We start from the raw sequence: 25,924 nt of genomic DNA, 5'->3' as shown, positions 1-25,924 counted from the left end.
TGTACTTTAACCCTTACTTTTTAAAAAAGGAACCATCCCCTGGTGAAATTTAACCATATAATCTGTCCTTGAAGCACTGACCCTGCTCTCCTCTCTCCTCCATCCAGCCTTTAGTACAGAAACAGTTATGCTTGATGGAATGTTGTTCTTTGGCATTGCTTTCCTTTGCTCCATTCTTTGCATCCTTTATTACATGTCTCTCAGTTTTACCCTCAATTTATCTACGGGTCATATCAAAATCCATCATTTTGGTCCCAAAATCTGCCCCACATGAGGTCAACTTATAGTTGAGTATATACAGTATCTAGTTGTAAGCATTGAGTCACTTTATAGCAATAGCATGTACATTTCTATACAATTATCAGTGCACTTAAGCATCCCTGAGCAATTTACTATGTGTAAGCTAATTGCCTCTGAGAAACTGTGTGCTTATTTTAGCGACCTATAGAAGGATGCAAGCCTGAGTCAAACCTGAAGCCCTGCAGGGTGGAACTCACAACCTTGTGGCTGTGAGAGGCTGTAGTACCACCATTTAACCACTGTGCCACCAGGGCTCCTTTAGAGGCTTTAGTTAGAGGCTAACTTTAGCACTAACAAGTCATATCTTAATTCCTAACCTAGTTATTATTTAACTGTGTTTCTGATTTCCTCCTCACAGTCACACACTAGAGAAGGAGAGATAAGGGAGGAGAATGCAAAGTCAAGGTTGCTTCGGCTTGTGTATATAACAATAAAGAATTGTTTAGCATTACATTTAAACTGGGACATTTTTAATTTGACAATAACTACTCAATGATATGTGAGCAGAAGGTAAATCGGGATGTATTGGTAGATCTATTATATGTATTATATGATTTGGTAGATGTATTGGTGAACCACCCTTAGGAATAGTTGTGGTTACTCAGAAAGGGCTGTCTCTGTGTTGCCATTTGGAAACAATTTTGTTTGTGTTATTGGACTACAATTGTCAAAATTCCCATGGAGTGGTCATGGGATTCTAGGAGCTAAAGCTTTAAATACCTTTTCTCTTTAATGCCATGCATACTGAAAGCTGTGTGAAGCTATATGCTTCATCATAATCCCTTGGGATCTCTCTCTCTCTCATTGCATTTTCCAAATCCATTCTATAAAATTTTATTTTATTTTATTTCATATATATGCCACCTTTCTTCTGGAAAGAGAGCCAAGGTAGCTCAAGATTTTGGCACATGGAAATGTAAGATTAAACTTTTTAAAGTTTTGTACCCAGGAAAGCTGACTAATTGGCAATGACTCTAATCATAATTTCTCATGCTGGCAAAATAGGTGAAAGGAATTATAACTCCTGTATCACAATTCTCTTGCTATTTTTTTTAAAAAAGAAACAGGATGCAAAGCCGAATTACATGATAAACATCACTTGTAGTTTGGTTTTTACTCATTTGGTGCTCTGAATTCATAATTAAAGTCGTTTACTACCTCCACAATAAAATTCATTCTCTATCATTATGATTGCCTTTAAAACTCCACCAGAAGATAATAGACCCTGAGTGATCATTTACCACTTTCCCTCCCTGCAACCTCCCGCAAAGAAGTAGAACTGTATTGTAGTTTTTCTCACCCAAAAACGAAGAACAGAAAATGGAAAATGGAAGGAAAACAATAACTTGCTAGTGTTCCGAATGCCGAGAGAAATGTTTGTTCTGAATCTTAGGGTTGCCATTTTAAAAACTGGAGACGATTCCTACCCTTTAATGGATGTGCAGAAGAAGGTTTTTCTGCAGCTGTTACTTGTCAGATGACCAGGTAACAAGCAACACCTGCTCAAACCCCTTTTCATTGTTGTCACTGTGTGCCTTCAGGCCATTCCTGACTTAATGGCATCCCTAAGACTAACCTTAAAAAACATTAAAGGCATGCAAGCCTCCTGTAGTTTTCTTGTAATCTTGGATCTGATATCTGTGTTCAAGAGAGATACTACCTTGTGCTATATACTACTGCCTTCCTATTATAAGTGGATCTAGCAGATGAGCTGACATTTTCAAGGGAGACACTGCTTTGCCTTTTATTTCACATTTGTTCTGGAATACAGATAAAACTGTGTCCTGCTAAAGCCCTGATTACTATTTCCCATCATATTTTTATTCCACTGAACCCAAAGGGTTTTTCTTAGAAATGTTTGATGTTGTCTTGAACATGCACACTAACTTTATCTGATGCTGGTGTGAACGACTGAGGATAGGGGGCAACATTTCTCCCCAGGAGACCTTGAAGGGCTCCACTCCCCAAAAATAAATCAATATTTACCCCCAAAATATCCTCACACTCCTTCTAGGGCAATATTTCCCTTTTCATTAGGTGCAGACAAAAGCAAACTGCTGCAGCCTTCTCTAGCTTATCTGCTCTCCCTCTTTAATAACTTTTGCCATATTGACCACAGTCTGATATTATGAAATTTTGGAGGGTATGATGGTGCAACATACATGCTGCCCTTGCATGGTAGTCCAGAGTTCTATGCACTGTGTTGGATTTGGAATGGAATCCGAATAGGTTTTGACAATCTTGCAGTATTGCCAGTTGCTCTTATCTATTCTCCTGATATGCAGTAGAAACAGCACCATGGGAGTGGGACTTCAATTTTATATATTTATTTATTTATTTATTTATTTATTTATTTATTTATGGCTGCAATGCCATTTGTTACAGGCCAAAAGGTAACATTATGTATATTTATTGTATGTGTATATAACTTTAATATAGGCTTCTAGTTCTTATTCCTATGGGAGACCAGAGTGGGTTCTTTCCTCCACTGTAGACTTTGAAGCTGAGCAGTTTGCCAAGAGTGTGTCAGTGGTTAGTGTTGTCTTTTCATAAATTGTAGCAATAAAAAACCCTGTTGTGAAGGTGTTTAAGTCTTTAGTGCTGCCTTGTATGTTTTGTGTGTTGCCCCCTGAAAATAAAATTGGTCATCCATGATTACACTGGGTTATATTTTGTATTATCTTTCTTCCTTTGAACATTGAGCATTGCTTTCAGCATTGCAGAAGGAAGAGATTGAGTTATGTATCACATTTCACTCTGCTATTTCAAACATCTATGGAGTTATTACAAATACCCTGAAAAAAATCAAACTGATGAGTTATACAAAAGGCCTCACTCTATTCAATCAATAATAAATGGGTCCTACCTGACAGAACAGCTAGAAGACCCAAAGTCAGCCTAATCCATTTGTGACATCTATCCATTGAGCAAGCTTTTTCTTTGAATCTGGAAAAAAGGACACACAGACATTACTGTAAAATATACTGTATATTGTATATTGTTGTTGTGTGCCTTCACGTCATTTTCAATGTATGGTGACCCTAAGGCGAACCAATCACAGATTTTCTGAGTCTGAAAGTGTGTGACTTGCCCAAAGTCACCCAGTGGGTTTCCATGGCCAAGCTGGGACTCAAACCCTGGTCTTTAGCATCGTAGTCTACTGCTCAAACCACTACATCACACTGGCTTAATATATATTGTATACTGTACTTTTAATCAGCATTTACATGTTTTTTCAGTGAAAAAAAAATCAGTGCCTAAAGAGATTGCACAAACATAACATAGTAGACTTTATTAGGAATAAATTTCAGAAGCATCATACAAACCAGTATATTACAGGAATTAGATGATAGATGCTCTTGAATATTATAAAGAGATCACAGGATTCCAGAATATGGTGAGAGAATGAGCAAAAGTTACATGATTGGCTTACTATTCACTTAAAATATGAACAGGAACCACCCTCAAAATAAATATTGTTCTGTATTATGCCATGGACTGCACACAATTATTGTGCATGTCCAAGAAAGTAAAGTAACAGTAAACCAGCCACGTAACTTTTTATATTCTTTCATACAATAAAGAAAAAGATTACAATTTTGTACTTATCCAGTGCTTAGAGCTTTCCAACTAATCTACTAAGAGATGGTAATTAAGGGAAGTCATAGAAGAAATGCTTGGAAGTGCTCAGCACAGGTCAGATCTCAGTTCATAGCCAGCTGCCTTTACAAAATTATTTACATCAGAGTAAACTGCGGTGAGAATTATTATTATTATTATTATTATTATTATTATTATTTATATAGCACTGTAGATTTACACAGCACTGTACATACAAACAGTAAAATCGATAAAAATGAAACCTGCCAATGGCATACATTCTACAAAATACATATAAAACAATAGATAATAATACAAATAGAATTAGATAAAAATAAGCAGACAGCAAATTAAAAAATTGTGGGATGCTCCAGAGCTTATTGGACTGCAACTCCAATCAACCCCAACCAGCATAGCCAATAATGAGAGATACTGAGAGCTGAAATCCAATAGCAACTGGAGGGCTGCATGATTCCTGCTCCTCCAATAAAATATATAAAAAGGCAGACATATCACCAGTGGAAGAGACTGGTATAATATTATGTATGAAAGCAATTCCCACCAGTATTGTGTTTAGAGAAAGATTACTTCCAAGAAATATGTTTTAAGATTTATGGCTGAAAATTGTAAATGGGTGGCCTAAATTTCTGACAAGATGTTCATTTGTGAAGAGTGAAGCAAAGCTCTGGGAGCAAGTAAGCAAACATCCTAAGGCAGCTTTTCTTTTAAGCATAAGCCTGCCTGCCACAGACAAGAAGAAATTGCCTGCAGCAGAGCAGCACTAGGGTTGTTGTCACCTGGTGCAGTTACTCATAGTGTCACTACTCCCAAAGACCTCCTTTCAAACCACACCATACAGAACTCTTAGTAATGTTACTCAACCTATCTTACTCATAGGTCATAATTCCTGTATATCACTAAATGTAATGGCAGTCGTTGTGGCATAAACATCTAGCAACATTAAAATTATACCTTTCCAATATCATACTCACACCCTAAATTTACATGTACAGAGTTTTTACATGTACATAGTTTCATGTGGTTAAAGTGAAAATTTAGTAAGATGTGATGCTTTTTAAGAAAATTTTAAAAGAATAAAAAATTAATTTCATTTTTTTAAAAAGAAAACATGAGGTCTCTTCTTTTTCCTCCCAATATGTCTTGCCCCACTCACACCATTTCAGTGATTTATAGGATCAGGGGAATGCCACAGCCCATTTTTGCCACTCCTCAAACATCTGACATTTGGAGATTAGTGGTGTCACGCACCCCTTAAGGTATCACCTGGTGTAATCTGCACTCCCCCACACACTCCCTACCGACACCCCTGCAGCAGAATATAGCAGCAGAGGAAGGATGAAACATTCTGTTAGCTTGCATTTGTGCCCAGCATAGAAACAAATGGGCTGATTTTTTAAAACAAAAAATCCTGCATTTCTACCCCAAACACAGAAATATTGTTCTTCCTTCTATCAGACCTACTAAGCTGTTCAGATGACTACTTCACTTCCTGCTTTCTGTTTACATTACAAATTCCTCATTTGCTAATCTGTAATGTTTTAATTTCATAAGTGTGACATCGTTTTGCTAATATCATTCTGATTATGGATTCCCCTTGCTCAGAAAACCCTGTCATCCCTCCATACTAAATTTACTAATTCTAGAAGTAGAGTTATCTTACCTTTTTAAACCAAAGAAAATTGTTTAAAAACCTTGAGGCAAATCCTGGTGGACTCTGTTCTGTTTCTGCCATGCAAATAACTCCTCGTGTTGGCATATAACCACATATTCTGCATAATTCTCCATGGGTTTTCCTTTATGAATCAGCAGGAAAGTCCTAAAAGATTTTGTACAACTATTGGTGAGCTCTGTGAGTCTATTTGCTATAATATTTTATCTCATAATAAGATACGGCTTGTATTTGGAACCAGTGTACATTCTCTTGATTTGTAATAATTAACAAGAGCTACCAAAGCAGGAAGTAAAACTCAGGTACAAAACTAACGTCAGACAAACACCCAGCTAAATTAAAGAAACAATGATACTTATTTTTATAAAGCAATGGTCAGCACACATTAGCAGAAAAAATTAACTTGAAACAAAGTGAACTTCTTGATAGTGTTTTCATGGTTGCTCTAACATACAGACACTAAATGGGGCAGTTTTTCATTTTAATATATCTGTGTGTAGAAATAGTGGTTCACATAAGAAAGTTTAGATTATAGGTTTAATGTTCTCTTTAGATGAGGGAAGCATTCTCTAAATCTTTCTTTAGAGCAGAGGAGGGAATTATGCAGTCCCCCAGACACTGTTGAACTGCAGCTCTGAGCCATCCTTGCCAACACACCCAATGTGGTGAAGAATGCCAGGAATTGCAATTCAACAACATTTTGAGGATTGCACAATTCTCATTCCAGCTTAAAAGGCCATCACTGTTGAAGTTATTGAAGTAGACAACTAAAACTTTCTTCTCTCTATCCATGCCCTACCATTCCATGCTTTATAACTGCTACTACTGTTAGCAACCCTGAATACCCACACTGTCACCATATTTCATATTTCAGATCTAGAGCCAGCATGTTCTTGAGAGGTCACAATGGCTTTTAGGAACACTAGGTCAGGTTCCAGAGAGACAAGGAGTGAGACTCAAGACATGTTGATGATTCAGGGAATAATAAAATCAAAGTTAAATGGATGTACTAAGGGCTCTTTTCTTCCTCCAAGTCATCTGAATTTCTTCTTGCAACTTGAGACAATGGATCTCCTTGCACCAAAGAAGTCAGCCAACCGTTTCTGCTGACTCCCTGTCAGGTTCCAGCCAAATTCCATGTCCACCCATCCTGGGAATATCCTGATTGAATAACTGTTTTTGTCACCCTAAAGCAATCAGTCTGGAATTCCATTGTAAATTCCTCAGAAAGAAGCATCAAGCATTTCTTAAAGTCATCAACCAGTCCAGAATCCCATTCTCAATTCATAGGAAAGAAGCATCAAGCCAAGGTCTGCTCTCCTGTCAATTGAGGCATAGCAGACCAACATTTCTACCAGAAGCAGCACTGCCAGTGGCGTCAATAGGGGGATGTGGAGGGTCTGGACTTCACCAGGTGACACTCCTGAAGAGGGGTGACACCACAGAATGGGGTGACACCTGCTGAGTGCCCGTAAGTATGAATAGAGTTAACTCCCTGATGCATGCCACATTGCACAGCAGGGAGGGAGATGGCCCGGCGCCCTCCCAGTCCCTGTTCTGCACAGCTTTACTTCAGAGTAAAGCCACACACAAGTAAAGCCATGTGGGGCAGTGAATTGGAAGCAGGTCCTTTCAGCTCTGCCCCAGTGGTGTGGGATGCCACTAAGTATCGCTACCAGTAATCTCCAGTGCAAGAAGAAATTGTGACAGGGAGCCTTTTCTGGGTGGTCTGGAGATCACCAGGACTGACCATGTAAGGGTGGTAAAGCAAGATTGGTATAACATAGACTTTTTATGTCAGATTGTGTGTCTGTGTCTATAGAAAATAATAAAATAAAGCTTGATCTGCAAAAAGAGTAGGATTGTACTCTGATTCTTCTGTGGTTCTGTATGCCTACTATAACAGACCAGGTAAAACAGAAGCTGTCAGCAGAATCCTTTACTGAGCATGCATGAACAGAGGGAAAACAGGAGAGAAGATAAGGGTAGCTCTCTAGCCTCACCCCATGTACTATGCTACCACTACCCATGTTATGTTTATCATTAATAGATATTTTAATATATTTTAAATGTATTATGTTAAAATCTTTTTTAAGGGGGGATGTTATGATGTAATATTATATGAGGATGTTTTAACTTGTTGTTAGTCGCTTTGATTGTTTTACTAAAGAAAAGCAGGATACAAATAAAAGTTTTATTTTATTTTATTTTATTTTATTTTATTAAATATTCTTGTTTACTTATGCAGGGCTTTTTTGACCTGGTTGTTTCATTTCATATGAGAATATTGGCCCAAAACAGATGGCGCATTCAGATGATGCATGCCCCTGGATCAGGTCGAAGCCATACCGTGGCTGTGAAAGGTGGCCCAAAATTGGCCTTCTGCTCCACCCCATTGTTAGCTTTGAAGAAAACATGTTCCTGAAACATATTGAACTGCTCTTCTTTTTTGTGATCTTGGAACCTATCCCTATTCTACTTCTTTAACTGAGGTATATCTGTACTTGGTCTTTCAATTTGTCCCAGATCTGAGAATCTTGCATTTCCACAGTCCAATGTAAAAAAAAGTGCAGCAGAAGAAAAATTGCAGCAGACCAAGATAATTTTTCTTTAGTGTGAATAGAGTTAAAATAACCCTTCCCCCATGTCTGCTAGTAATCTTTAGCCACATCTCAGACCCTTTTGTGGTTTCCATCCTTTTTAAAGTTGCATTGTTCTTGGCAGTTGTGGAACATGGAACATTTCATAGCTTTAATCATTCATGTTTTCAGTTTTCCAATAGTGTTTTGCCACGCAAGTGAGATACAAGGTAATTCCTAATAAAATTCAAGTACATATGTAAACCATATACAACTACAGCTTTCATTCCAGGCCAAATCTCATTCCAGGCCAAATCTCATCTTGCTTCCTGTTTGCTGCACTGCTAGATCACACGCCACAGTAGCAAGCAGTATATTGACACAGTTGTATAGACACACTGATATGTACACAAGAAGCCATCATTGCTTTTGCTATATTTGCAACAGTTGAGTTATTAGTGTGCAGTTGCAGGAAAAGGGTGTAGCTTTCTTTATTGTATGCGATGTTACAGCATACCAATGTAAAAGGAGAAAAAAACCAATAAATTTTGGGAGGGAGAGAAGCCTTCTTAGCATAAAGTAAGAGAAAGGTTAACAAGGAACTTCAAAAAGCCAACAGCTAAAAGGAGCCAGACTTATAGATGCCCCATCTGTTATTTGCACAGCATAGTGCAATCTCTGAAATGAACCCTCTGGTGGATTAAAATCCTACTGATTTGATTTCCAGCTTTCCTTTCTCTACTGTGTCAGTATTGTGCGCAGGTCAAACCACCATGCCCATAGCAATACTCCTTAGCCTTCTTCAAGAGAAGAAACAAAAACAAAACAAGCTTCATTTATATACCACTTCATACCACCTAAGCAGTGTCTAAGCGGTTTACAACTGTAAGCTAATTTGCCCCCAACAATCTGGGTACTCATTTTAGCGACCTCAGAAGGATGCAAGCCTGAGTCAAGCTTGAGCCCTTTTTGCTGGTCTTGAACTCTCAACCTTATGGTTTTGAGTGAGTGGCTGCAGTACAGGCATTTAACCACTGCACCACCAGGGCTCCTGTAATGTAGTAAGAGCACAACCAATAATATAGTGAAACCAATGCTCTCAGGACTGAAACCATGGGACTTTTTGATTAGCTGAAAATATGACATCATCTGGAACATTCCTTGGATTCTCCTGTTCCCTCTGAACTGAAGGGCAAATGTTTTTTTTCAGAGCAGCAACTATGTATTTTTATGAACTGTGTGTGTATGCCTTCTAGGCACCTGCTGATCCCATGAATTCCATAGGGTTCTTTAGGCAAGGAATATTCTGAGATGGTTTGGCCAGTTCCTTCCTCTGAATTATAGCCTATAGCACCTGGTATTTATTGGTGGTCTCCTATCCAAGTACTAAGCAGAGCTGACCCTGTTTAGCTTACAAGATCAGATAGGATCTGGTGCCTTTAGGGTATTCAGGCAGCTCTATTTCTGTTGCAGTCCAAATGCCTTTGGGGGTGACACTACAGAAGGGACCAAAACTATTAGAAATTGATTTAGAGCAATACAGCTACCTACCTGCATTTTTGCACTCTCCACAGAGAATGGGTCTACACTGACCAAAATACTCCTGACTACACCTAGAATATTCTGGTCTGAAGCTTTTCTGAATTCCACCCTCCTTCCATTACCTGGGCTCTCCAGAGCAACACTGGGCAGCTGTCTATACCTGTATCCCATTTTGCTACCCAGCTCTGGCACCACTGTTGTGAGTCGCTCCCACTGGGATTGAAAATGAGGTGTCCAGCATTGATCACATGGCTGTGCACCTTGTTGTGAGCTCAGAGGGAGTGACTCATAATAGCAGTAGCAGTGCTGAGTGGTACAGCAGGACACACATGTAAACAGCTACCCGGTGTTGCTCTGGATTACTCCAGATTTCCCTGGGAGATTTTTTTAATGTGATTTAAGGCAGAGATGGCACATATTCTATGCAGAACTGCTTTCCCACATAAGGACAATCCACAGTTGAATTGGGACTTTGACCCTCTGTTGTGTAGATAGGGCGATATGTAGGCAAGGGGAAAGTGGTGTAAATTGCCCACGTAGACATGCCCCGAGATGTTGCTATAGGAATTATCCTGATGTCCAAGCATTAAAAAGCCTGTGCTTCAGAATTTACCGTCGTAGCACTGGTTGCATGACTGTGTTGTGTCCCTGAAGTTGCACCATCGATTTCCTTGTGCTGTTTGCTGGATCTATGGCTACTTCATCAAGTCATCATCAAGTTAACATTTATTGTACTAGCAAAAGGCCATGACAAAATGAGCTTATCAAAAAGCATAAAACATTTAACATTTAAAACAAAAGGCACAGAATACAAAGGAAAAAAATGTCCCAACATTTAATGTGCAGTTAAAAATAGTTTACTGTTAAAAAGGGCAAAAGGAAAAAGAGACACCTTTCCTGGATATTAGTAAACATATATGAGATAATCATAAAATCTAATTAATACTTAGTGTCTCCCTGGCAATTTATGGCAATTTTATTTTACTCTCTCTTTCTAATCTTTTTTGCAGCCATGGCAAAAAGAGCCACTCTATGTGTTACATAATCATTGGTGTCACTCAAAAGGAATTGGACCAGATCAAGAGTAGAGCTCCCACTCTTGTTTCTCAGCATGGGTGTTAAAATTTCTTTCTAGGGTTGCTGTACAATGGACAAATTAACAAGTAGTGAACAATATCCTCCACCTGAGGCTGACTGCAGATGCATAGTCTGTTCTCAAAAGGCACTTTGTTGTAGCGTTCATCTAGAACCGCAGTAGGCGTTAATTGAAATCGTAGCTCAGTGAAGGCAATTCTTAAAGTAGGCAATTTGAGCTTAGTCAAATATCTGGCTCTAAAATGTTCAATCTTCAAAAAGGAGAACCAAAAGGAAAATTGTGAGGTCTTGATTGACTGCAGATCTTTTCTTGAATCAGATCAATAAAGGAATTCTCTTAATTGCCTCTTATCCATGCCAATAACAATGTTCAACTCAGAAAAGTTATAATTTTGTAAAAGAATTTGAAAACTTGATTTCCAGAACTGGTTGTCGCATGTTTCCAAGTAACACAATGCTGGGAGACGATTAGTTGGTAGGGTAGCAATGTGTTTAAAATATCTTATCTGTGTAAAATCTATTCTTGTTTTAACTGATGGGCATCCAAATGCAGTGTGCAAAAAAAGTGGAGGGGTTCCATTTGGTAAAGTGCAGAGCTTTCAGGGAAATTTGTTTTGTCATATTTCCAAGGCTTTGCCAGTGTTGATATCTGATCCCCCTATTTCTGCACCATAAAGCATCTGGACAATGACTTTACTGTTGAAAATTTTAAAGGCAGGTTCAACCAACCGGCCTCCCTGGCTGTAACAGAATTTCAACAAGGCTCTGACTTAGTTGAAGGCTTTCATGGCCGGCATCCATAGTTTTTTGTGGTTTTTTGGGGCTATGTGACCATGTTCCAGAAAGGTTTCTTTCTGACGTTTCGCCAGCATCTGTGGCTGGTATCTTCATGGCCACATAGCCCGAAAAACCCACAAAAAAATAAGGCTCTGACTGTTTTGTCAGCTTTCAGTTTCACTGCCTCCCTTTGGTTTTTCCAAGAAAGGGACTCACTGAAAACTATGTCCAGATATCTGAATAGTTGGGTTTGTTCTATGTTATGTTGGTCTAGGATCCATTTGTGCTTTGGAGAGTTTCTGCCGAATACCATTACCTTGGTTTTGGAGTAGTTTATTGACAAGTGTTCTTGATGACAATAGACACTGAAAGCATTCAATAGATTTTTGAGACCTAAACGAGATAGGGAAATGGATACACACACACACACACACACACACACACACTATGGCTACTTTTGCCTCTGTGTAGGCATTTGCCTGAATTTATAAGGGGTGAAATGAAGGGGTGGGCTCTGCATGCAACATCCCTGTATGCACCAGTCCTGCTTGCCTCTAACTCTAGCCTCCCTGTATCAGCAGAGTAATTTTTGCTGTTAGCATTCACTTAAATATGAACAGAACTCTGCACATTTGAGCACCCTGACGATGAAGGATCTCTAGTCACACAGAGAGTTATACTGGGTTTTTAAGGGAATGTGTGTAGCTATTTAAAAGAACCTGTAGGGCATTCCAAATAATTTATATTTAGACACTCAAATTTACTGATCCCATCAGTTGACCTTACAACATAACATACATTATTTTTAATAATCTTTTCTCTTGGTACATTACTACTGTAACAATGAATCTCTCTAGGGGAAATTTTAATTAGCTTGGTTAATTTTAATGTTGTGCTACAAGCAACCTTTTGTAGAATTGTTTTCCACCTGTATACTGAGAGAAAAGAGATCAAATGAATTTTGCAGACAGAATTCTCTAAATGATTTTTTTTTTATTAAGGGGGGAAAATCACACAACAATCCACGTTCACTCACAGATACATACAAGGACTAAGGAAATCAGAAGTTAGCTTTGGAAAAGTTGGAGGCTGAACTAATGGTGATACTTACACATGATGAGTCTTGACTCTGGGTCCAATTGTGATGGGATACAGCCATCAAATCTACATTGTAAAGGATCACTCGGTCTGGCAATGTCTGGAGTGAGGATGAAGTTGTAAATTAGCCATATCATATTATCTGACAGAACATCCTGCCCAAATCATCTATATTCCTGACTTCTGAGATGTTAAAGTTTCTCATATGCAACTCCTAAACTATTCTGTTCGATGTGTTTATGGGGTAGTGTGACATGACCACTTGCCTTAGAGATCATGACTAACCAGAGTGCAGAGTCCATTTGGGGCCATAGGGAGAGCACACACAGAGACCAAAATTCAGAGGATTTCAGTTCTGGTAACACTACCTACTTAATAGGTAAGAACCACATTTTGAGACCACACACTTTGCCTTTGCCTCTCACTTGGGAAGGGAGCCCCCAAGCCTCCCTGGACCAGAAATTGGTCCATAGACCAAAAAAGGTTCCGATTGTCCAGGAAAGTTAGAACTTAAATATTTTGTCTGTTTCAATATGTAACTGAATTTTCATTGTAGAAGGCCTGCATGATACTAAGTTGCTCTTGAATTGAAAGTTCCATTTAATGCAAACATGCACTCCATTATTGATTATTTTTGTTCTTAATTAACATGCAGCACAATTAATCCTCCACACATCCTTTGAAATATAACATCTCATTATTGCCAGCTATTGCTCATTAAAAATCTTCATGCTCTTTTATGAAAGAGTCCATTCATTAAATTAAAAGTAACACAGCTATGCCTAGTAGCGATTTGACAGTAGGAAAAGCAAATGGCATTCCAGACAACTAACTAAACTTAGAGCTGCAACATATATTCCACAAACAGGACATAACATCAGAGGTGTAGGGCATGCAAACCGCACCAGCTGAAATCTCAGAGGGTCACCCAGTGCACTGGTGGGAAGGGGTGCCTTCCAAATCTGGTGGCTCTGCTGGCTAGGAGGGAAAGTGAGACTCCTCCTTTTCCCATGCAGTCAGCAATTCCACCAGATCCAAAATGGCTGCAGAGCGGAAGAAGTAGCCTACCCACACCATCAGCCATTGGTGGGACTGGGCTGCCTTCAGAAGTTTGCCAAGCAGTAAAGCTCTGCTGGCCAGGCAGTTTTCCTTTGCCACCTGGACAGCAGCTCCATCAGACCTGGAAAAGGTTTCTGATGACAAGAGGGTTTTTCTTGGGATTTTTTAAATGATCTGCACGAGGTGTCAAATATACCAGATATACACTGCATAACATTTATGTACATTTGCAGAATTTATACCAAATCAGTGCTATCCTCACAATTGTCATGGCTAAAGGATCATTTTAAAGTTGCATATTGTCATAATTACTGGAGGAAACTATACTATATCACCAGTATGTCTGTTGACCTTATTGTTGTGGTATGCCTTCAAATCATTTTCAACTTATGGTGATCTTAAGATGAACCTTTCTCAGATTTTGTTTTGTTTTGTTTTGCAAGCTTTGTTCTCTTCTGAGGCTCAGAGGATATGATTTACTTAAAATAATCCAGTGGATTTTTTTGGCTGTCCAGGGATTTGAACCCTGGTGTCCTGAGTCATAGCCCAACACTCAATCTACTATACCAGGCTGGCTCACTGTCAGCATTACTGGTTCTAAAATCCCTTTAGTATTCTGGTAACTGTCTGCCATAGCTTGAGACAATAGACACTATTGTTGTTATTGTTGTTTGTGATCAAATTGGTTTCAGTTCATGGTAACCCTAGGAATGAAAGACATCTATTAACAGGCAATGTCAGACTCAGCAAACTCATGGTTTGCTTGACTGAATCAATCCAGAAGCAATGTTTTCTTTTCCTTTTCCTAATGCTTTCCATTTAACCAAGCATTATTTTCTTTTCCAGTGAGTCATATTTCATGATACTGTATTCCAAAGTACAATAGCCTCAGTTTAGACATTTTGGCTACTAGTGAGTGCTCGGACTTTAATCCCCATTCCTCAATGAGCCAAGATGTTAAGTGGGGTTAATTAACATGACCAACTTTAGATGGGTATCATGTAAAAAGCTTCAAAAAATCACAGGAAACACCTATCTGTGCCCATCTATACCATTTCCTAGACAGCTGATATTTTCTGCAATATTCTAGAATACAGACATTTGGCTCCAATTCCTATAGATTTTTCTAGTTTATTGAATCACTCCAATTTATTCTTCTACAACGGATGGATTTGGTAAGCATGGTTATCTGAAATGTTGGTGTTGTGGGCTATTTTCTAGAATGCACGTTTTGCCTGCAATGAGTAGTAGAAACTGATCCTGAGAAATTTTGTGATTTGTAGCAGCACTCCCTTCTAGTCTTGTGTATCTACTGAATTTGGTGCCCTTGGCTTCCTGAAAAGTTAGCATCCCCAACCATTTACTGGATGTTTTCCCTGGAGTGGGTGAAAAGAAACAGTGTTTCTGTGGAATTTTTGTGGCTTGCAGCATCCCTCCCATCTAGTCTTGGGTAGCTGATGAATCTGGTGGGCATGATTCCTTTACTCTCACATCAAGTAGTAGGACAGCTGGGGGCAGTGCCATCAAACAAGCTTAATTTATATACAAACAAGCTTCATTTATATACAGTGCGTCCTCGCCTTACGCGGGGGATCCGTTCCGGATCCTTCCGCGTAAGGCGAATTCCACCTATGCTCGAGCCCCATTGGAAACAATGGGGCTCATGCGTGGTGGCGTACCGCTTCATACCGCTTAAGCAGTGTCTAAGCGGTTTACAACTGTAAGCCAATTTCCCCCCAACAATCTGGGTACTCATTTTAGTGACCTCGGAAGGATGCAAACCTGAGTCAAGCTTGAGCCCTTTTGCTGGTCTTGAACTCGCAACCTTATGGTTTTGAGTGAGCGACTGCAGTACAGGCATTTAACCACTGCCCCACCAATGCTGCCATCAGTGAAAATGAGGTCAAAAAGGTTTGTTAATCTTTAAGCTATCACAATATTCATTTGTCATTTTTACTGGAAAAGAGTAAAATGGGGACAGTACAGATCACCCCTTTCAGGGCAGTCTATAGGCACCTGTTTTTGGTCCACAGCATTGTCATAGCAACCAAACCACCCAGCAGTGCTGTGGACCAAAAAAGGAGCTGCCTAAAGTGGCTCCTTTTTTGGATGTCGTCTCTTACAACGTCTCTTCCTTTGCATGATGTGTGGGCCCTGGGACGTGCATGTGCTCCCCATGTGGGCAGGGCAGTGCTGTAATGGCGCTGCCCACATGTAGTGGGGCTCAGGACCATGCGGTTGGTGCACAGTCCCGAGCCCTACTATCGCCACCAGGACGTTGATTCCTGGCAGTGTGTACCAGGTCATGAATAAGCCCCTGAAAACCCTGTTTTCCTTTTTGTATGGATACACACACACACACTAAATATTCAAAGCAAGTATCAATCCAGTGTGGTGACAGACCTGTTTCCCCTTTCACACAACCCTCCCATATTAAATGAAGTAGGGAATGGAATAGTATCCTGATAAATAGAAATATATAATTAATATTTACTTTAAAGACCCATTTAGTTTAGGGGTTCACATGTCTGAGGAGATTATCACATAAGGCTAAAAAAGTCAAATTTTAACAAAAGCAAAGTGTTTTTGTCTGGTATTTATTGCACAACCTTGTGTCTGCCCTGCTGCCTTGCATTCCATTCAGGATTGTACATCTTTCATTGATGTGCAAAATTCATTAATGTCACTGCAATTCCATTTCTGCCTTGGTGCAGTAGGTCCTTTCTGCTTCAGTTCCACTTCTCAGGCAATCATGTGGTGTGAATGGCCGTGATTCTTCTCCTCCTCCCTTTTCCCCCTCACAGCAATTTTGCCTGCCGGTACCTTCCTGAAGCTGCTGCTGTTTGCACAGTCACACAGCATCCACCTTTGGGAAAGTGTTGGCAGCCAAAATTAGTTGTCCCCCTGCTTCCTCTCTTCACCCACCCTGCCACCTCCTGATCTGTCTTTCCTTCCCCCACACACTTCCTGATCTCCCTTCTGTCTGCTCCTCTGCTACCCAATCTCTCTTACCCTGCCTTCTACCTGAGCTCTCTTCCCCATAGTGTAAGGTTCCCATATTACTGAAATGGCCATATTAAATCCAGATTTTAGGCATTGTAGCCAGTATCTGCTACAACTATTAGTTGGCCTGGATTCTAAGTTTTCATTTTATTTTATTTTAAGTCTCTACCCAATCTGGTAGCTTAGATGTTGTGTCGTTTCAAGACATTTCTGACTTACAGTGATCTTAAAACTAATCTCTCTTTTGCAACTCCTCGCATCCAATCTGTCTTCCCCTCCCAATCCACCGATCCCACTTTCCCTCACTCCCCACCCCCTGCCACCTGATTTTTATTTTTTTTGGCACCTACATCACCCAAACTCTCTCCCCTCACCTCACCACCCTATCTTTCTTTTTTCAAACCTCCTTCTACCTGATCTCTCTTCCAGCTGCCCCATCATCTGATCACTCTTCCCCACCAACCCACTGTCAGATCTCTCTTTCTCCTACTCCTGATCTCCCCCACCCCGTTACTCCATCTCTCTTCTTCCCAATCACCACCCAGCAAAACTGATCTTCATGCCCTAAGTAGGGCACTAATGGGGAGGAGGTAAAAGTGGGACAGTATGGATACTGGTGCACCGTACAGTGCAGCACCTTACCAGTGATGTAATAAAGATTGCTTTGATATCAGTATGTTTCCATTTGCTTCAAAACCAGGATTGCTATGCTGTTGAAGCCTCATGTGATAATCTCCTGAATAAATGGTTCAAAAGACCATACCATATACCAAAGACAAGGAAATGTAGAATTTGCTCTTTTCAAAGAATTTCCTTTATTATTTGAAACTACTAACAAGAACTCTAAAACCTACAATAAACATCTAACCTTTCCTATCTATCTATCTATCTATCTATGGATATCTACCTGCTATCTGGCTTTCTGTCATCTGCTTTCTATCTGGGAGCATCCACCTCAGCTTTCAAGCTGCTTTGGAAAAATACAATACAGCTTACATTTTTTGGGAAATCTTGTAATGATTGCCATGTCTTCATACTATGTTATGGTATACTTATAGTACCTTTTCTTAAAAAAAGAAAACTCTTTCCACTAACCAATTGCTCCAACACAAAACTGCAACTTCACCTTAGAATTTTCTACCATGTTGATAACAAAAACAAGCTCTTTCCTTTAAGCCTAGAGGGTTGTCCTTTTTTTTCAGTCTGTCTCTGCTTCCAGGGAACTAGTATGGTGTAGTAGTTGGCGCATTGGTCTACAATGCTGGAGACAAGGGTTTGAATCTCTGCTTGTCTATGGAAACCCAGTGGGTGACCTTGGCCAAATCACACTCTCCCAGCCTCAGAGGGAGGCATAGGAAACTCCACTCTGAAGAAATCTCTCCAAGAAACCCCCATGATAGCTTCCCCTTAAGCTCACCATAAGTCAGAAACTTTTTGAAGGGACATAATGATATCTCTGTTTCCAGATGGGCTAGAGGCTTACTTTAAAAGATAAGTGAAAATGAAAACCTAGAATCCAGGCCAGCTAATGGACATAGCAGATACTGAGTACAATGCCTAGAATCTGGATTTAATATGGCCAATCCAGTCATATGGGAACCTTATACTATAACACTGGGACAATGTCCCTCCCCTTTAAAATCTCTAGTGGATTCATCATTCTGCAGGGAAGAAAAGGTACTAAAGATGCAAAATTATAACTCACACATGAGGATGAATGAAAAGGAAAAGCAAGGGGAGAAGCAGAAGAGATCCACACCCCATTTAAGACTAACTGATTCATATATAAGAATGAGTTTTTGTGGGTATCAGTCCACTTCCTCAGTCATTACATCTCAAAAAGTGAATTGATAACCACAAACTGCTCATGCTCATTACAAAATATAAATCAGTCTTAAAGAGATGCTAGGTTCTTCCCCCCCCCCCCCCCGGGCAGGCTTTTTCTTTTTTCTTTTGCTGCAACAGACTAGCAGGGCAATTTGTTTGAGGACTAACCATTCATTTTCAAAAGGAAGCTGCTCCTAACATTGCCCCCCTCTCACCTCTTCCCTTTTTTTTACTGCTTTACTCAAAGAAATTTCAGGGGGAAGGAGAAGAGGAAGCAGAGGGGGAAAGATTGGCATGTCTTGAAGCAGATTGTGAGGGCTGCCTGATGGCTATCCTCTTGCAGCCAATCCCTTCTTCTCTTACTTGGCACCTCTGTCAGGGGGGTGGGATGAAGAACCACCTTGGCATCTTTTTATTTTTCTCCACCAAGGGCAGAGTGCCCTCTCTGCCCCTCACTTGGATGCCACTGAGCACCAGTTAATTTAACAGTTGGGTCAGCATGCTCTGGAAGTGCTTAATCTGCTTTTCCTAGAGATTCCTGAGAACAGAATAACTATGTACTGTAGCTTCTAAAATTTCCTAAAATATCCTCACTTTTCTTTCAGCATGGCTCTACCTTATTTTGGTTTTATGGTCACCTTCTGATCTTTCCATGTAAGTCTCTTAGGACTATTTTGTCATATTTTAGCTGTTTAATGTTGGCACCCCACATTAGAGACTTGAAAACAGCCTCTCTATTCTTCATGAACTGTAAAAATCCAAACATTTCTAGTACAGTGGTGCCTCGGGTTACGAATTTAATTCGTTCCGCGGCCGCTTTCGTAACCCGAAAAGCCTTCGTAAGCCGAAATGCCATAGGCGCTAATGGGGAAAAAGCCGCGGCTCCGCCGCGGCTCCATTTAAAATAGCGCCGGAGTTTTTTCGTAACCCGAAAAAACTTTCGTAACCCGAAACAATAAATCCCTATGGGATTTTTTCGTATCCCGAAAAATTCGTAACCTGGGTATTTCGTATCCCGAGGTAGTTTGAGACCCCTTGATGTAGTTGCATAATTCTTTTCCACAAAACTGGGACAAAAAATATATATGACACTGAATTGGGCAGATTTTTTTACAATGTTCCCCCCCCCAAAAAAAAAAGACATTTTGTCATTTAACATTGTCAGTAGTTTAAGATTTCTTGTACTAAATGTACTTTTCAGAAGTCTTTTCTTGGTCAAGGTACTCTGATTCCCCCCCCCACACACACACACACACTGCACCACGGTTTTTCGAATTCAGCACAACCTACATCAGCCATGTTGTACTGAATGTCAAGAATGGCCCTAGTGGAAGATAGTTAATATGTTTCTCTCATTAGTCCCACCTTGTGAAGAATCCTAAATTTTCCAAAATATTGTCTTTCAAAAAGTAGAACCCAACAATTTCCTTTTACCAAACTGAGTCAAACCAACTTCCTTTTCCAGAGCCATGGTGATTTGCCTTACTGCAACTATAAAAAGGATGTTTTGAAAAGTACATTATTAATAATAATTAATAATTTGTTTTATTTATATACCGCTATTCACAAACATCCTCTGTCCATTACTCTCCCCTTGGACATCTACATAGTTTCTTCACTTTATCTTTACTTTTCAAGATGAACTCTCCCCACCCATACTTTGCATAAACACTGTATAACCATACTTTGCATAAACATGGGAAAGTCCCGTGAATAAAAAGCAGTGCTAGAATTCCTCTTTATTTGCAAAGTAATGACGTGATTGTGGGACGTTTGATAAACTTTGCACAATTGCACGATAGCAATGGGAGCATCCTGCTATGTTCCTGTCACTTTTGCCCATGTGAAAATCTCCTACATCTTGATCTGCCAAAAGAGGAGTAGAGAATACCAGGATGGGCACCCATTATTTCAGGATCTATGGAAAGAGAGAGAGAAAAAAACTGACAGGACAACACCAGATCCTTTGCTCACTTCCTAAGGAGTGATCACCAGTGAATTCAATTGGACTTAGGCCCTATACAGACTGGTGCTCTGTGTCAGCCTGGGGCCAAAATTAGGGCTTGGTAGGGCTGGGCATCCACACGTGCCCAGCCCTACTTTCTTTTTTTTAATGTAATCTTTATTTATTTATAAATAAACATATGTAACACACTTAAAACAGTACAAAAACATACAAACAAGACATACTCCTTACATTTAAAACTCTACCTCTAACAATAATTAAAAAAACATTTAAAACGAATCTTCCTTGCTTTTAAAATTATACTGATATATTGTAAGTTTTTCTCCCTGTAAACTATAAAAATGAAAAAGATATTTTTTCAGATAATTTTAATCAAAGCAAAAATATTTGTAATTTGGTATTTTCCATTCCTGTACATTTATACATTTTGTAGCCTTTTATCAATCCAGACCACTGTTCCAGTTTTGTCCCCATTTGTTTTCTATAGTAACAAATCAAAGGATTCCAGTCCTTTTTGGAATTTTTCTATCGATTTCTTTTGCAATATTTGTGTTAATTTATCTATTTCCATAAAGCCAATCAATTTGTAAAACCAATCTTTTAAATCTGGAGCTTTTTTTCTTTACACAATGGTGCGTTACAGACCGCCCTAAAACAGGCGGTCTGCCGCCGCCGTCATTAGCTGCACCAAGAAGCCCCAGTGGCCAAACTGTGAGGCTTCCCGGTGCAGCTAAAAAGAAGCACCGAAATGGCGCTTCTTCTTTGGGCTCGGAAGTGGCGCCACAAGACGCAAGTCGCACACTCACGGCGTCACTTCCGCCGCATGACGTCCGGACGCTGTGCGTCCAAGATGTCAAAATGGTGGTCCCTGTGTAGACGGGGGCTGCCATTTAGTACGTGCCTCGCCCATCCTAGGAACAGGAGCCGAGAAGAAGGTAAGACCCTTCCTAACCCTAGCACGCCCCTTTCTAACCCTAGTATGTGCGGAGTGCATACTAAATGGCCGTTTGTAACACGCCTTAGATGCATACAACAAGCTAGCAGTTGTTGACATGTAAAACATTAATCTTCCATGTTCTCTCTCTGTTTCTTCTTCCTAGTTAATGCTTAACTTAATATCTTTTAGGGTCATTGCTCAATTTTATCTTTAAAATCTCTTCTATTGTTTCATGAATTGTATTCCAATAATTCTTTGCAAATTTGCATTCCCACCATAGATGATAGAATGTGCCCATTTCTTTTTCATATTTCCAACATGAATTATTCAAAGTTTTGTTCATCTTAGCTAGTTTATACAGTTTTAAGTACCATCTGTACTGCATTTTGTAAAAAAATTCTCTTATAATAATATAATTTATTTGTATCCTGCCCAATCGTGGGGAATCCGGGCGGCTAACAGCAGTGGGGAAATACAATATAAAAATTACAATAAGATACAAATAAAGATACAATAGCAATCAAGCAAATTTAAGGTTCCAAATTTATATTCTGACCTATATTTTGGACCCATTTTACCATTTGGGGTTTGATAAAATCTTCTTCCATATCTATTATTATTATTATTATTATTATTATTATTATTATTATTAACCTTTATTTATGAAGTGCTGTAAATTTACACAGCGCTGTACATGCAATCTTTTTAGTTAGACGGTTCCCTGCCCTCAGGCTTACAATCTAAAAAGACATGACACAGAAGGAGAAGGGAGTGGTGGAGGGAAAGGGTAAGAGGTCGAGCAGTTCCTCTCTACCTTCAAGGCCTGGACCAAGGCAGATGGACTGGAGGGAGGGCTTGGCTTCATAATGGATGGTTAATCATTTTCCAGGGAAACTACATACTCTCAAGTAGGATAATGCATATACAGTACATAGCAATACAGGAAATGGTTTGATAAACAGGCACCAAAAGAACATCAAATAGTAAGCGACAATTATGCAATGCCTGGGAAGGCTTCTCTGAACAGGATGGTTTTCAACTCCGTTTTGAAGCTGGTTAAAGAAGTGATGGCTCTTGCTTGTGGGGGAAGAAGGTTCCAGGAGTGAGGGGCAGCAAGTGAAAAGGGGCGAATGTGGGATGGGGCAGAGGAAATCCTGGGCTGAGACAGCAGACCTTGACTACCAGAACGGAGGTCCCTGGTGGGAAGGTGAGGAGAAAGAAGGTCTGATAAGTAAGGAGGGGCCAGTCCATGGAGGGCTTTAAAAGTCGACAGCAGGAGCTTATACTGAATGCAGAAAGGGAGGGGGAGCCAGTGAAGGGATGCCAACACAGGAGAGATATGGTCAGAGCGGTGGGTGGAAGTGATAATGCGTGCAGCTGAATGCTGAACAGAGATTAAAGGACGGAGCTGAGAAAGAGGAAGCCCAGCCAGGAGGAAGTTACAGTAATCAAGTCGTGAGATCACTAGGGCATGGACCAGGATCTTGGTAGTAGAGGCGGAGAGATATGGTCGGATTTTGGCAATATTGTACAAAAAGAATCTACAAGCCTTGGCTGTGGTCTGGATCTGAGGGATACACGACAGAGAAGAGTCAAAGATAAATAATGCTTTATAATATTTGCTTATTTTATTATTATCATCTGACTTAACAATTTTCTCAAAATCTGAATCTGCTTCTCCAATATCTTTTAATTTTTTGTCCATTACAAATGTTTCTCTAAGCTGTCAATAAGTAAACCAGGTACAATTATATCCCATTGTCAACATCTGCTCTTGTGAGTTCATTTTTTTTTTTTTAGGATATTTTTATTAAAATTTTCACATTTTAAAATACATCATATTACATCTAATGCATTTTGTAATTATTAGAGTTCAGTTTTAATTCATCTTGATTTTGTTCTAATATGTCCTCATATGTCACTCATTTATCTTGACACAGTTATTCTGTTAATAAAAAAGCTTCATTAATGGAGGCTCTTTTTGGAGGTTTTTGTTTTTGTTTTTGTTTTTGTTTTTTGCACCACCTTGGTTTTACTTTTAACCAAATTCATAGAAGAGTATGTTGAATAAAATGATTGTTAAAATCTCTATTAACTTTAAGTTTCTCATACAATAGATAGCCATGCCACCCACATCTTATTCCACAGCCTTCTAATTGTAACATTCTTATTCCAGAGCCTTCTAATTGTAACAGCCCTATTTTCAGTGCCTGTGCACTATACGGGGCACGTGACAATGACGCACAGGCATCCGAGTGCCCAAACGGCAGCACCGGAAGGAGCTCCGAAACAGAGCTCCTTCTTGGGGAGGACCTCGTTCCTGCAGCCACCTGGCAGCAGCTTCCTGGGGTGTCCTGGGGCATGAAGCCCCAAATTCACCCCTTTTCAGGACTGGGGAGGAGCGGCATTTTGCCGCTTCTCCCTGGTCCTGAAAAGCGCCAGATTGGGGCCTCTGAGCTGTCACTGTGGCTGCCCTGGCCCCAATACGTGGCACAAAGGAGCAGCTGCAGGCCACCCGAAATGGGCGGTCTGTATCCCACCATAGACTTTTATATTTAGGTTGAGACTCCTGCAGTTATCTAGTTGCCCTGAATACTGTGTGTATTAAACTAATGTTTACTATGAATGTGTTCTTGTTGTATTGTATGTGATTAAGCAATATTTCATTGCCTAGCCCTGTCGGTTTTGATTGAACTGTGTTGAGACTTTTGTTATCCTGTGTTCTGTACAAATTTTTCACAATTTCATTTATTTTCATCTTTATTTATTTGCTGGATTGCTTGTATTTTTCTCCTTTACCCCTCTTTCTTTACATTGTTAGGTGGGGTTTTTTTAGATCCATTTGTCTGTTACATTTTTCAACCCCAATATGTTGCTGATGTCTGATTGTTCATGTATTTTCCCTCCTCCATCTCCCATGCCCATCATCATGCTGGTTGCAAGATAAAAACAGGGTGAATAGGACCTTCTTAGACTATTTGTTCCCCTGACCAAAATGCTCCAGGCATTAAACCATATTCTCCAACAATCCCAGGATAAAAACTGGGATTCATGTGGCCAAGCAATATCAGAGTATGGTCAAGATGTTAACAGTCATTAGTGAGGAAGAACAGAAAGCTAGGAGGTTGCAAGTGTTTATTCAAGTTAGATCCTTTCAATATGACTTACCTTTAAAAAGATAAGTGTATGAATTATTTACATACACACCACAGCCACACTTACAGTCCACAGTGGCCTAATCTATACTGGGGAAATAATGCAATGTTACACCTCTTTAACTACCATGGCTCAATGCTATGGAGTTCTGAGATTTATATCTATCAGAGAGCTCTGGTGCCACAAAAAACTACAAATCCCAGTATTCCATAGCATTGAGCCATGGCAGTTAAGACAGTGTCAAACTGCATTATTTTTGCAGTGCAGATAAGGCCAGTGACAAAGATTATGAATGAGAAGTCAGTTAATGGAAGTTTGTTTGTTTGTTTGTTTGTTTTGTGAAACCCAGCTAACAGTCAGGGACAATCTTATTCAGAGCACTGCATCAACAAAGGTCTACTCAGAAGTTACCTGAGTACTCCCTGTTTCTGATTCACTTCAGATGTATACCATGGTTGAGGTATTAACAGCTTGGGTGACTTCTAGAATCACCCCAATCCACAGACTCATACAAACATTCAGTTCTAGTCCAACCCCTTGCCAATATGGAGATCCATATCTGAAATATCCCTGACAGATGGCCATCAGATCTTTGTTTAAAACAGATAGTCCCTCAGAGCCAGACATTCATGCAGGTGAAAAGCAGACTTGAACTCCAAGCAGCCTGTAGAGTCAAATGGATCTAGAACTCAGTTTTCTTCCATCGGTGCTTTGAGCTGTATACTAACTACCCGTTTGAGAAAGTTCCTGGGATGGAAATTTTAACAGGTTGCTGACAGTGATTAAGAAATGTCAGAGTCAAGAACATGTTCTTCAGGAGAAATCATACCACTTCTTTTAAAGGACACAGGGTCACTTCCTTTGTCAAGGAGGCAGGGACGTAGCCAGAATTTTAGGAAGGGGGGGGGGGGGTCCAGACTAAGCACACACCATTCATTTTTCTATTGGAAGGGGGGGTCCGGACCCCAAGATCCCCCCCCCCTTGGCTACATCCCTGAAGGAGGCATTTGTCACATCCTAGTCCTAGATGGTCAGTCTTTAAATGAGCTAAAAGTTTGTCTAGACACATTGTGGTCTGCATATATCTAAGCACCTTGTCTGTCAGGCCTAAAAAACTCAAGCGCATCTAAAAGAACTCAGGATTAGAATTCTGGATACATCTATAGATGGATCTCATTCAGTTGTCATAATCGATCATGGCTGGTGTGAACAATTTTGCCCCCAAAGTATTTTGCAGATTTACCTCTGTCCATCCCTGATATTAGTAAAACAATGCTATACTTTGTACTGCACAA

General features: G+C 39.9%; 2 protein-coding genes across 2 annotated transcripts in view; one reads left to right on the top strand and one right to left on the bottom strand.

Moving 5' to 3' along the window:
• Positions 1–5,837, bottom strand: part of IGSF5 (immunoglobulin superfamily member 5) — a 64,829-nt gene extending 58,992 nt beyond the window's left edge. The window contains 2 exon segments of the mRNA XM_042457840.1: positions 3,167–3,246; positions 5,582–5,837. Coding sequence (XP_042313774.1) covers positions 3,167–3,224 — 58 coding nt within the window. The 5' untranslated portion in view covers positions 3,225–3,246; positions 5,582–5,837.
• HMGN1 (high mobility group nucleosome binding domain 1) overlaps positions 1–25,924 on the top strand; it is a 1,114,480-nt gene that overhangs the window by 908,165 nt on the left and 180,391 nt on the right. The window lies entirely within an intron of this gene.

This window comes from Sceloporus undulatus, chromosome 3 (genome assembly GCF_019175285.1).
Source record: "Sceloporus undulatus isolate JIND9_A2432 ecotype Alabama chromosome 3, SceUnd_v1.1, whole genome shotgun sequence".
In the NCBI taxonomy this organism is placed as follows: domain Eukaryota; kingdom Metazoa; phylum Chordata; class Lepidosauria; order Squamata; family Phrynosomatidae; genus Sceloporus; species Sceloporus undulatus.
This window is presented reverse-complemented; position numbering and strand designations above follow the sequence as displayed.